We start from the raw sequence: 13,956 nt of genomic DNA, 5'->3' as shown, positions 1-13,956 counted from the left end.
GGCCGCCAACATCATGGCCAAAAATTGCATGAACGAGAGAGATGCCCCTCCCTCCACCTCCCTTTGCTGGCCGATCACAGCAATAGAGGCTACCACAGAAGCCTATGGGAACTGCCGGCAAAGGGAGGGAAAGGGAGGTGGGAGAAGTTTTGTAGCATGAGCCGCTGCTGAAGTCCCTCCCCCTTGCACCCCACCCCTTTGCCAGCAGCTGCCATAGGCTTCTATGGGAGCTCCCAGCCGATCGCGGCCAAAAGATAGGGCAAGACCTATATTTTCCGGGCGCACAATTTTATGTATTGGAAAAATCACCCATCTGAACGAATGCATTGGTGTCCATTGATTCAGATGGTTGTGACTTTCGACTGATGTTTTATCATGGCAAAATAGCTGCAATAAAATGTTCGTGTGAATAAGGTCTAAATCAGGTTTCACGGGTAGTTCTGCTCTTCTAGGATGACACATCAGTACATCAATACATGCCTTCATAAGAAGGTCTGTTGTGTCTCAAGAGTATTGAGCAGATACCAGGACATGGGCCATTACATGAGGAGAACTGGACAGGGCTGTGGAAGGGCATCAACCCAGCATCAGGATGGGTATCTGCTCCTTTAAGCAAGGAGAAACACGAAGACTGTTAGAGCCCAACAAAATGACCTCCCGCGGGCTACTAGTCTGCATGTTTCTGACCAAACGGTCTCCATGAGGTCCTGGTGTCCTGTAGTAGGACATTTGTCACAGCCTGACACCATGCAGCTTGATTGGCATTCTAAATCAGAATTGCGGGTCCACCATTTGAGCCCTGTCCTCTTCCGGCTCCATCTCCATTTCCTTGAATGCCTATTGCTCCTGCGTAAAGCTTATGCGCCCAACAGTTGTCCCACGTAAAGGTAACCATAGACAGAGTTCTAGCTCTGAAAGACAAAACAGATAGCAGGGAAATACATTGACTAGAAGGTATTGGCAGGATAACAAGTACACTGCACACTATATGGAATAATTATGGCTGACTGACATTATTTCCAGAAAGTACAGTCGATTCTCCTGTGATATTTACATGTTTCTTTGTTTATTTGACAGATTTTCCTCCATGGTAATAATCTTAACAGTTTGCACCAGTTGATCCATCCAGAATGTTTACCATCTGAATTTGGAGGTACACTTCCTCCGTATGATATGGGGACATGGGCAAGGACTCTGCTTGGTCCTGATTACAATGATGAAAATGAGTATACTCACACGTCTTACAATGCCATCCACGTGAAGTGTGCGCCTACCAACCTAGAGAGAGACTGCTCTCCGAAATACATGAAAAGGTAATCCTCTTCTGCCTCTAATTACTGAAGTCTACTCACAATTTAAAACATTTCAGACTTTTATTGCACAGTACAATAATTTACAGCACAATATATAAAAATGAGAATATAGCTTAAAATATAATGGATAATGGAGATAAGCAGACTATTAAGCAGAGATCCTCATCTTTCTGTACCTTGTAAGCAACATTAGGCTTAAAGGCTATGGAAACCTTTGTGCATGAAAAACCAATACACACATCTTACTACGTGCCTGCAGAAAGAAAATGATGCACTTATGTGTTTTGTTTTTTGCGTTGTTTTCCTTCTCGTGCATTTACAAAGCCTCATACTTGGTTTGCAGACTCTCATATATTCTACTCTTTTTCCTCCTGATCTCTTCCCAACATAATTGGGTATAATTTACACCAGAAACTGTGCACCCTGAAAATAAGCCCTGGCTGCTTAAAAAAAAAAGAAACTAAATAGATCACCTAAAAGGCACTGTCTGGCTCCAGTGCAGTCCCCCGAAGCTCCCCTGGAGGTAGAGGGCTTCCTGGAAGCTTTTCAAAAGCCTGACCAGTAAGCCATGCCAGAGAACTTCAATCAAGTGCTGGGGAGCTTCAGGTGACTTGTGTTGGAGCCGGACAGCGCCTCTTAGGTGACGTATTTCTTTTTTTTGTTTGTTTTTTCTTTCCTGCAGCTAAGCCTTATTTTAGGGCTTTTACAGTAGGATTTCCAACTGTAAAAGTTGCATCGCAAGGCAGGAATACAGCGTTTTCGTGCGATGCAACACAAAGGAAGGCTCCATAGGGAAACATGGACTACATAGAAAAAAAAATTAGCAAATTGTAGCTGTATAGAGCATGTCGCGATTTTGTAATCTTGTAATGTCGCAAGGCTACAAAACATCGCTCAGATGGAAGAATCCATAGAAAAGCATGGGATCCACAAACATGCGATTTGTAGCACTATCGCATAGTGACATAATTATGTGATTTTGTTGCCCGTGTGCAAGCAGCCTTAAAGTGATCATAAGGAGCTGGCCCACATCCAAAAACAGAAGACGGAGATATGCTATGGACACAATATTGTCCATGCGGATGCTATAATGTAGCCAGTGGATATGGTCATAAATCTGCCACGAGAGACCTGAACTACTGGTTAGGGAACACTGTTAGAAATAGTTAGGAAGGGCATTGTGATTACTGTGAATGTAATGGTGCCGACAGGTTGTGCGCACCGCTGTTGGCATCAGTGGAGGGACAGGCTATAGCAGCACTACATGTGGGACTCTCTTGGGGTTCAGGGCTAGTTATGGGAATGTTATCTGTATAAAGCGCTACAGTTGGTGCTATACAAATAAAGATTATTATTACTGTAATTACTGCTATTTTGCCGCATTTACTGCCCCTCATCACCCATCACAATGATGAGGTGTGCTAAAACCCGCTTTCAGAGACAGTATCCTGCGTCCAAAAATGGCAGTAAAATTGCGTCAAAACTCCGCAATCGAAATCGTGGTGTTTTGCCACTTGCGTAAGAGTGGCCTTACGGCTGTATAGCTTGTGTGGACCAACAAGTCACAGGGTTGTCACGGAACCACCGGAACAGACTGTTTCTTCCACCACATGGCTGTTTATAAACAAGCCTTCGGCCGCCTGCAGACGGGCGGAAATTCCGCCCCTGGAAGCTGCCATAGGATTGCGTTAACAAACGCAATCCTATGCAGATGGCCGCGATTTGGCTGTGCGAAATTTTGCGCGGCAAACAAATCGCGGTATTCTCTATTTCTGTGCGGGGCTCGCAAAGCCCCTCACAGAAACGTCACTCACCAGCCACCGGCTCCGTACTGCGCATGCGCCAGCTGCCCAGCAGCCGGCACATGAAAGAGCCGGGGCCGCGGGAGCAGGTGAGTGTCACGCTGCTCTCTGTAGACGCTCGGGTCGGGTCTTGCTGCGAGAATTCTCGCAGCCGAATCCATCTGCAGGCGGCCTTACATGAATAATGATAACACAGCCTCTCACAGTTCGGCCCTTATTTGGCAGCAAAGAACAATCTAACGGCACTTTAATGCAGTAGTCACACCGGTCACTCGTCTCTGGTTCTCCTCTCTCAGGCCACTCTCACACACGGTGTCGGCAAAACGCAGCGCTTTTTATGCATCCCATCATTGTAGTGGGTAATGAAGTGCGTTAAAAAGCGCAAAAACGTGTCAAAATAGAGCAGACAGCACTTGAAAATTGCGGCATTTTCTAACGCTGCATTTGAGCGCAGGTCTGTGAGGCCCCATTGAAAACAATGGGAAGGTTGTATCATCATTACCGCCGTGTTTTGAACGCCGCGGTAATCGCAGTAAAAAGTGCAAGTGTAGAGATGGGCCTTACTCGGTAGTCTCTCCTTCTGCATCCGATCTCTCATAAACCCTGTGTGGACCCTTATCAGTGTGCGTGCACCCACCCACCAAATGTCTGTCTCTCTCTTTTCTGAATGTTGGAGCACTTATCCTCTGCCTCCACTTGGCTTCTCTCTCATTGAGTTTGATGTCATTCTTTGCTGTTCATAGACTCCTTGTTCTCTTAGGCTGGGTTCAAATGGGATGGATTTGCCGCCGAAATTCCGTGCAGCAAATCCGCCTACGGCTCTTAATCCCAGGATTAGCTAGCGGGGTGGACAAGATTTTGCAAAAATCTTGTCTACACCAGGCGGCCAATCCATCACGGCACAGCCAGGGCGGAACCAGCGATGCGGCGCGGAATTGACAGCCGCAGCATGTCAATTCTTTTTTTTTTACCGTTGCGGCCTCACTCCTCACTATGGGGAGAGAAAGTCGCAACGGAATGCTGGTGGCCAAACCACTCCAAAACTGTCAACGAAATGCCGCAGATTTTGAAGCTACAGCTCTACCACGGTGCGACCAAGCCGCAAGATTTCCATCCCGTGGGAACCCAGTCTTAAGGTACCTTTTACATGGAACAACTATCAACCAACTAATCTCTCAAAAGAGCGAATTCAAACAATAGTCATTCAGTGTAAAGATGGGCTCCAACAGGGTAACAAGCGATTAGCCGACAGTCGTTTCATTTTAGCTCACCAAAATAAAATAGTCGCTGGTTGATCAAAAGTCACCTGGTGTAAATTCATAGTTGTTCATATTTAACCCCTTGAGTGGCAGGTTTCCTACCACCCTGTCGTGCCCACCAGGGCAGGTTTTTTAAAATGGTCTAATCATTGAATTTCAACTAGTTTTGCAGTTGCGTCTCAAGAGCCATAACTTTTTCATTTTTCCATTGACACGGCCATATGAGGGCTTGTTTTTTGCGGGACAAGTTGTGATTTTTTAAACAGGGGGGAGGAAAAAAGAAATGGGGAAAAAAGAAAAAAAGGGGCCATGTCATTAAGGGGTTAAATAATGTATTAACTTCCTTCTCTGGGTCATTACGACGCATGGATACCACATGTGTGATTGTATTTTTGATTTTTTACAAAGTAAAGGGAGACAAGTGTTCTTTTTATTTTTTTAATAATTTTTTTATTTTTATTTTTTTTTGTCCCTTTAGGGGGCTTCCACAGGGACCCATCAGGACCCCTGATCACATTCCGGGGGTCCGATGATGACAGCCCTTTACATGCTGCAGTGACAACCCTTTACATGCTGCAGTCACATAGACTGCAGCATGTAAAGGGTTAACACAGCAGAGATCGGAGGTTTTCTCTGATCTCTGCTGTAAGAGCTAGTACCTAGCTGTCCTCTGACAGCTAACAACCAGCTCTCCCTGCCACAGAGACCATCGGCTTGCTTCTGACAAGCCGATGGTCTCTATGGCAACCTGTAAACAAAGCAGGAGGTTGCCGACATGTCGGCAATATCTTCTGCTGGTTTTTCAAAGCCCTTGCTTTGTTCTCTGTGGGACTGTGCAGGCAGAGCACACTGTCACAGCTTGTGGCATTGTGCTCTGCAGCTCCCATAGTGATACAGAGCCCGGAAATCTTCCGGGCTATGTTGCTATGAGCAGTGGAGCTCGTCCCGGAAATTTTCCGGGCGTGCCACTCAAGGGGTTAAATGACTTGTCAATGAATTGGCATAAAAATCCCACTATGAGGCTAGACTCGTACGGGCGAGTGCGATATCATACTTGCCAACATGCAGTTTTCATGCCGATGTGAGGCGTTTTTCATTCAAAAACACCTTGCTTCATTTCTGTGAAATTGCGATCTTCAGTAATAAGTCATCAATAGTAGATTAACCAGGGTCTGTAGTCAGTAATAAGTCATCAATAGTAGATCAGCAAGGGTCTGTAGTCCAGGAACCCCACTGATCAACTCTAGGCAAGTGTGATCATGCATGGAGCTGCCAACTTTATTCCCTTTGAGACTAATGGGAGAGCCGCACTGCTGCTGATTTCAATGGGAGTAAAGCCAGCACCTGCGCTTCCTCTCTGCTGTCCATTGATGACAACATCCAGCCTGCTGCAATGAACAACGGGCCAGACGATCAGCTGATGGACGGTGGTCCCAAATGGTGGGTAAACTGTCTTCATGTTATGCAAGATGATGACAGATGACAGCATGGCTAGAATGTCTTTTCTGAGTCTTTCCTTTTTGCAAAAAAAGGGGTCATTTTTTGACACTTTATCTTTCTTTTGTTATATTACTTTTATTTTTCTTCATTTTGCCACTGCAAGCCCAGTGCGACAGGGACACCAGCTGTGCCACGCTATCATTAATACTGTCACGGGTCACCATGGCCCAATTATCGCACAGCACATAGACGTACAATGCTTAGATTGCACTCACATTTCCTGACCCTGTACTGACCTGGCCTATTCTGAATGCTGGTACTTATCTTTCCCTGCAGAGCCTGTGGATTATATTGGTCTGTCCTCATGCTTAAGCCTTTGCTGTGTTCTTCATGGACATTTTTATTGCTGTTTTACGTGGTGTCTTTTTTAGGTCAGAAACACTATGGCCCAATTTTAGTTTAAACAGCATAGAAAAATGTTCACAACCACAAAACAAACTAAAAATCATACAAAATAACAACTATAGACTTTACCGCATCTTATGTAAGAACAATGCATCGCCAAAAGAATTGTTGGATTGCCCAATCACCCCTGAACTCTTGAGTTTATGGCTAAGAGCGTGTTCTGACTAGCGCTGAACCAAGCTGTTGTTTTTCCATTGTTTGGCTCTATTTCCTCTCGTTAGAACATAAGAGCATGTTTCAGAAAGGATACAATGTAACATAGCAATATAGTGACAAACATAGTTTATTTAAAAAGATACATATCCATCCAGTTCAGTCTTTTATTATGCAATGTTGATCCAGAAAAAGGCAAAACCCTCATGAGGCAAAAGCCAATTTTCCTCATTTTAGGGAAAAAAAATGTTCATGTGACTCGAAATCCAAAATAAATCCCTGGATCACCAACCTCTCTGAAGTGATCGGTAACTCAACATGCAATATTATTACACTCAGATAAGACATCAAGTCCCTTTTTCAACTCTTTACGCGAATGCAATATAACTACTTCCTCATGAAGAGAGCAAGTAAAGACCTTCTATGTTGGTGTAGGAGCCTTCTTTCCCCCAGATGTAGAGGGCGCCCCCTTGTTACTATGCTGGGTGTAAATAGATAATGGGAGAGATCTCTAGTAATGACCACTAGTATATTGTAATTCTACAAATTTATTAGGTCGCCCCTCAGCGGCTTTTTCTAATGTAAATATCCTTTATTTTTCCAATGTTTCTGGGTATTGTAGTTCATCCATTCAATGTATTACTTTTGTTGCTTGCCTTTGACCCTACTCGACCTCTGCTATCTTTTTATGGTAAACTGCTGCCCCAGACTGTACACAATATTCCATGTGTGCTCTGACTAGTGATTCAATGAGGAAAAACAATGTTCTTTTGATGCATCCCATGATTTTATTTGACAGGCTTTGCAGCAGCTGCCTGGCACTGGTTGCTCCATTTTAATTTATAAGCCTTTTTCCATGTTAGTTTTACTCAGTGTTTTCCCATTTAGTATATAATGGTGGCATGTATTTTCTGTCCCCAACCTTATATTTATTATTGTTATCCTCACTTGCCACTTTTTTGCCCAAGCCTCCAATTTATCCAGATACATTTGTAACAGAATACTTAAGCCTTAAAAAAGCCTTAAATTAAGCCCTAGCTGCATAAAAACCCAAATACATCACCTAAGAGGCACGGTTCGGCATTGCCACGCGTCTACTCAGGTCCCCGGTAGACTTGCTTGCAGTTTTCCCATAGCACATCCTGGTCAAGAGTTTGAAAATCCCCACCTCCAGGAAGCGCTGGCTGTGATTGGTTCTCGAGCGCCGTGGTTCAGCCAATCAGAGCCAATGCTTAAGAACCAATCAGAGGCAGCGATTCCTGGAGGTGGGGTTTTTCAAATTCCTGACCACGAAGCTTTGCCGGAAGACAAGTGCTGGAGATGCAGAGAATACGTGCGTCGGAGCTGACAGCGCCTCTTAGGTAATGAATTTGTGTTTTTTTTTATGCAGCTAGGGCTGCAAAAGAGCGCAACAAAGTTGCGATATCATCGGGACAAAATGCAGCAATATCACACCGAACACTGACGCGATATTGCTGTGATTTTCTCACTGCGATATCGCTGTAGACTGTGTGAAAGAGGCCTTAACTATTTTGCACGTATTTGTGCAATCCTTCTCTGAGATTGTTAATAAATATATTTAAAAGAATAGTGCCCCATACTGCCCCCTGTGGTACCACATTAGTAAGGGTGACCCAATCAGAGTATGTACCATTTATAACCCCCTTCTGCTTTCTATCACTGACCAGTGACTTACCTACTTACACACATTCTCGCCCAGACCAAGCATTCTCATTTTATATACCAACCTTTTATGCGGCGCAGTATCAAACGCTTTGGAAAAGTCAAGGCACATAAGGTCTGGTGACTCTCCCCGGTCCAGTCTAGAACTTGCCTCCTCGTAGAAGCTGATCAGGTTGGTCTGACAGGAGCGATCTCTCATAAACCCATGCTGATACGGCTATTTTCATGGAGAAACCGCAGGATAGCATCTCTTAGAAACCTTCAAACACTTCAGACACAATAGAGGTTAAACGCAATGAAACATTTCTACACAGGTCACATACAAAGCTGCTTCACCTGTCCTCTTTAGGCCTATAGACAAGAGAAATCAGCTGTAAAACAATACTATGGCTTTCACAAAACATGCTCCATAATTTTTGAGGTGCATCCCTAGCATGACAGATATGGAAGAAGGCAGCCGTATATCTCCAGCTGTATGGCTGCCTGCAGCACAAGACATGAGCGTGGTTCAGCAGTCACAGCTGTGACTTGCAATCAGATTAATGGCATTGACCTAGACCAAGGACATGTTTGCAATTAAAATAGCAATCCCATTTATTATTCCACCACACAGAGCTCCAAGTAGTTTATATTCTGAGGAACACTCAGTAAAATGCTTCTTTATTTCGTATTTCTATGGGTTTTCTAGGTGATAATTATGTATAATTTGCATAATGGAACTAAATATAGAGGGTATTAATGAACATTAGAGTGCAGCAGAGTCATTATTGACCCATGTGAATGTACCCTAAACATTGTATGTCATGTCTGTTGTTGCGCTTTTCAACAACACTCAGAAAGGATTAGGCCCCTTTCACACGGGCGAAAAAATCACGCATTTTTGTCGCGGTGTGACAGTGCTACAAATCACATGTATGTGAAGCCCATGCTTTCCAATGGGTTCTTTCACATGAGCGATGTTTTGTAGGCTGCTACACTGTGAGAAAACAAAATCGCGGCATGCTCTATACAGCTGCGATTTTTTTCGTAGTCCAGGTGTCCCCATTGAGGCTTCCTTTGTGTTGCTGCATTTTTGTGTGGTGCGATGCAGCTTTTACAGTAGGAAATCCTACTGTTTCCCCTAAAATAACCTCTCGCTACATTAAAAAAAATTTAAAAAAACAATATACTACCTAACAGGTGCTGTCCGCTCTGCCGCACATCTCCTTTTGAAGCACCACGGTACGTCTCTGTAGTCTTCAGCCAGCGCTTCCTGGTCAGGGGTTTCAAAAACCCCACCTCCAGGAAGCACTGGCTCTGATTGGTTCATCGAGCACTGCAGTGATTGGCTGAGCCGCGGCGCTCGAGAAACAATTACAGCAGCGCTCGATGAACCAATCACAGCCATCGTATTGAATCCAAATACAACATCTACATGGAGTTTGAATATTCTCCCTGTGTTTGGGTCGGTTTCCTCCCACACTCCAAAAACATACTAATAGGTGAATATAGATTGTGAGCCTCAATTAGTACAGAAAATATCAATTGATATGAAATGCTGTGTAGTATGTATATATGTACTTTGTAAACAAAGGTGAATATTGTGAAACGCAAGGAGAATACACAAAGTCCATGCAGGTGTTGTCAGATTTGAACCTAGGACCCCAGCACTACAAGACAATAGTGCTAACCACTGAGCCACCACCATTTGGCCAGGATCATTATTTTAGGGGTCTTGGTGAAGTTTTGGTTCGGTTTGAACTAATTCAGACCAAACCAAACTTTTTATCTGAAATGTTGCAGACCGCCCAAACCAAACTTTTCAAAAGTTTGCTCATGTCTAGTTTGGACTCCCTGTTGATACAATTTACCTATACTAATAGAATGTAGCAACTATGGTTTCAGGACTGGAGAGAGATTAGTGTTCGAGTGCCTTCACACTTGCAATAAAATCGTGTGATGAGAGAGTGAGTGAAAACAGCGGCCGATATACGCTCGTTGAAAGAGCCCTGTGTGAAGAAGGGGCAAACAGAAGAGAGTAACAAGTGCCTGTGGCATCAGACTATACTGGGTTCGGTTCGTTTGGCCATACATACTACAATGTGAATATACAAACACATACACGGTTGTAGCACTTGAACATTTGAATTGATATAGAAAACTGAAATTAGTGATATTCTAATTCTCTCAAATGAATCAACCACATTTTTTAATCCTGCCAAGTTTTGACCTTCACATGTATTAGATTTCATGGTTGCGTAATTCAGAAGATCCTCTAAATCCTCTCATATAAATCAAACAGCAGAATTTATTAGCAGTATGACCCTCTTTTTGAGAGATGTAGACATTTCATCTCATTGAAGCTTTATTAGACTAATTAGGTAATTAACAGAACTCATACTATCCATGAAAGCTCCAACTCAGTAGCTCCATCCCTCCCCATTTGATAGATGATCTAGAAGTTAGTTCTGCAGGAATAAACTGACATGGTGTAACAGGATGTGATCCGGGCCGTGTGATTGATGTTCCTTTCAAATTAAACTTACTGCCTGGTTGGACGGTCTCTTTGCATATGATGTCCTTATATATAGGCCTCATTCAGATGAGCGCTGTTTTAGCCCATTGTAGGCGCATGAAAAGATTGCACCTATCCTGCACTAAAGATTGTGCGAACGGGTGAATTGCAGCTATTTTAATTAGCCCGTTCACATGATCGGAGGTGCATGGTGCGTTTTATCCAGCTCCCATAGGAGTCTATGAAAAGCACACACCAAAGAGAGGTCAGGTCTAGAGATGAGCGAGCATGCTCGGATAAAGCAGTTACTCGAGGGAGCATTGCTCTTCTCGAGTAACTGCATACTGGTCCGAACAGGCTTGAGGGGGCGGCGGGGGGTAGCGGGGTGGGGGTGGGACAGAGAGATCTCTCTCACTCTCCCCCCCCCCCCCCCCCCGCGCCCCTCGCTCACCCTTACTGCCCCTTCGAGCTTGTTCGGACCAGTAAGCAGTTACTCGAGAAGAGCAATGCTCACTCAAGTAACTGCTTTATCTGAGCTTGCTCGCTCTTCTCTACTCAGGTCCTTTTTTTGATGCTTCTTTGCATTATGATCGGTTCAAGCTTTTTGCGTGTCTAAAATGCCTTCGTTTGAACACTTCTATAGAAATTGGTTCTATTTAGGCACAATATTTTCAGGTGCCTCTAATGCATGAAAACAGCGTCTGTGTGAACAAGGCCTTAGCCCTGTCATCTTTTCCTCAGTAGGATCATGATAGTGGCTTTCAATGAATCTCATAGTAATTTCAGACCTTGAGAGGAGCGACATCGTCAGGGCTCCTTCATGCAGGTGCTACAATTTCTGTCTGCCTGCATCGCAGCTGAAAATTGCATGAATAAGAGGCACCCGCGACCAAGTCGTGGCTGCATCTCCCATTTTCACGCCCATTCAGATGGCCGGGTGTGGCGTATATATGCTGCAGCCTGGAATACTGTCGGACGGAGGGAGAGAGTTCTGCTTTGTTCAACTCCCTCCCCCTCTGAGACCCTTACCGGAAAAGGGATGGGGTTGGAGTAAGTATGCTAAGCTCCCTCCGCCTCTGCGCACCTTGCCAACTGCCAACAAGGGGAGGGGGTGAGATGGAGCCGGAGTTTAGCAGAGCTAGTGTGCAAAACTCCCTCCCCCTCCTCAGCTTATGGGACCTGCCAGCAAGGGGAGGAGGAGGGACAGCAACGTGAGCCATTGCGAAACTCCCTCCAACCTCCCTTTTCTGGCAGCTCTCATAGGCTCTCATAGGAGTCTATGGGACCGGCTGGCGTATTCTGGCAAAAGATAGGTTGAGACCTATCTTTTCCGGCCGCGTAAAAGTGGCTGGCGGGAATAAGCTCCATATGCGCAATCTTTTCCGGCTGGCCGATTTTACGCACCAGAAAATCACCCATCTGAACAAATGGAATGCAATGTTTTGGATGGTCCAGATTTTCGGCCGGCGTTTTATCGCGGCAAAATAGCCACAATAAAACGCTCGTGTGCAGGCAGCCTCCGCTTTGTTATTAAGCCCAGGGTTATTTGTTCCCCCACTGATGTGAGCAAGGCATTCACATAGCTTTTACACTTATCTGGGGCATAATAAATTATCTAAGCCAACTTTTGGTACAGAATACAGTAAATGGACTCACAAGGACCACAAATATGGCCATGTGAATGCAGTCTTCTACGGTTTATGCATGGTATGACCTAGTGGTAGGTGGATGACAGTTTTTGGAGATCTACTGTCGATACCACCATGGTCAGCTGATGTGAGGGGCAGCAATCGATCAGTTGCCCAAATACACTGCATTGCCACTAAGCTAAACTATATCATTCCAGGATGCCCAACAAAATCAGTAAGCAACTATTGATTTTAATTGATGCCAATGACCCTCCAGAATGAAGCTTGATATGACACTCAGCCATGGTTAAGGGTATTTTAATCTTAGCTGTGTGTTTAAAATACACTAACTTGTTACCAGCGACTTCGTTCGCATGGAATTTGTATTCTTTTCACGTGTCTGCCCGATTGTGTAGGTATGCCTTATCATGTTCATCCTCTTGCCCTCTGCCTCGCTGCATGGCGTGGCGCCGGCGGCGGAGCAGAGGTGCACCTGCGCATCACCAAATCTGTCTTGTCGTGCTTCCTAAAGAAGTCTATAAATTTTTTGGATACAACATGTCCTTCCTCATCACGTCCTCTCCCTATCAAACCTCCGCCAAATCGCTTTAGCGGTTTAGCCGTGAAAACGTAACAGACAAACATAATTACTTTCGCATTTATAATGTTAGTATGGATATACTATGCATAACACTTGGTTGGCCCCCATAGACTAATAGGTTTCCATTGTTTGAGGTTCGGGTGCATGAGCAGGTCGGGTGTGGTGCCGAACCATGTAATGTACTTGCCGGTGTTGGCATTTGGCACTGATTGTCTATCATCTCAGTCAGTCTATCAGTGACTTTCTTAGGGTATTTATCCAGGCTCCTCTTTGCAGAAGAAGCTGGTAATGCACAATATTTGTATACTGATCCTGCTCATTAGTTAGGTGTGTTAGCTTTTGTACTTCTGAATGTTTTTTTGTAGTGCCTTCCTTTAAGGATTTTGGACTATTCTTTAGGGTACTGACTATAGTCTCTTTGGACTCTGATCTCTGCTTGTTTATTTGGCTACTCTGTTCCAGCCTGTCCTCATATAATCCCTCTTATCTATAGTATATAGGGACATATAGGGAATCAATTTAAGTTCCAGATGTGGGACTGCCCTTTCCTGGGGTGGATCCTCTGTTTTACTGGCAGGGCTAGCTGAGGCAGATCAGGGAAAGATCCTAAGCTTAGAAGAATGGGTAAGGCAAAAAGATCTGGAGAACATTGGCTTCTACCCCATTGTCTTTTTTTCCTTCCTCTGGATCAACATTGGGTGGTAATAGGCTGAACTGGATGGACAGATGTCTTTTTTCGGCCTTACATATTATGATACTATGATACATTACACAACCCATTTAATATTATACATAACACACAGTGAGTATGATGTTTGCTTATTTCTTGCAGGTCTCAATCAGTGGTAGAACCTGGCACCCTGATGCACGAGGACCTCAGAGACAGTGAAAACACTCAGCCGCTGCTCGCCCTGGACTGATCTCCCGGACATCACTGCAATCACTTTACAATTCACCAATGGGTCTTTTTTTGTCTTTTTTTTTGTCACTTTGCAAAATAGTCACCAGCTACTTGCACAAGGTGCAAAGACTTGTTTAATTTCATTGCCATAGTGCCAATAAACAGGAGCAACTTTATAACTGTGAAGATTCTTTTACTGCCAAAAAGGACCCAAACA

General features: G+C 44.4%; 1 protein-coding gene across 1 annotated transcript in view; it reads left to right on the top strand.

Annotated features, from left to right (window-relative positions):
- The window catches only part of CLVS1 (clavesin 1), a 104,441-nt gene extending 90,485 nt beyond the window's left edge, over positions 1-13,956 (top strand). The window contains exons 5-6 of the mRNA XM_066579001.1: positions 1,078-1,313; positions 13,671-13,956. Of these exons, the coding sequence (XP_066435098.1) occupies positions 1,078-1,313; positions 13,671-13,758 (324 nt within the window). The 3' untranslated portion in view covers positions 13,759-13,956. The remainder of the gene's footprint in view (positions 1-1,077; positions 1,314-13,670) is intronic.

The sequence above is a fragment of the Eleutherodactylus coqui genome, chromosome 9 (genome assembly GCF_035609145.1).
Source record: "Eleutherodactylus coqui strain aEleCoq1 chromosome 9, aEleCoq1.hap1, whole genome shotgun sequence".
NCBI classification, from domain to species: Eukaryota; Metazoa; Chordata; class Amphibia; order Anura; family Eleutherodactylidae; genus Eleutherodactylus; species Eleutherodactylus coqui.
This window is presented reverse-complemented; position numbering and strand designations above follow the sequence as displayed.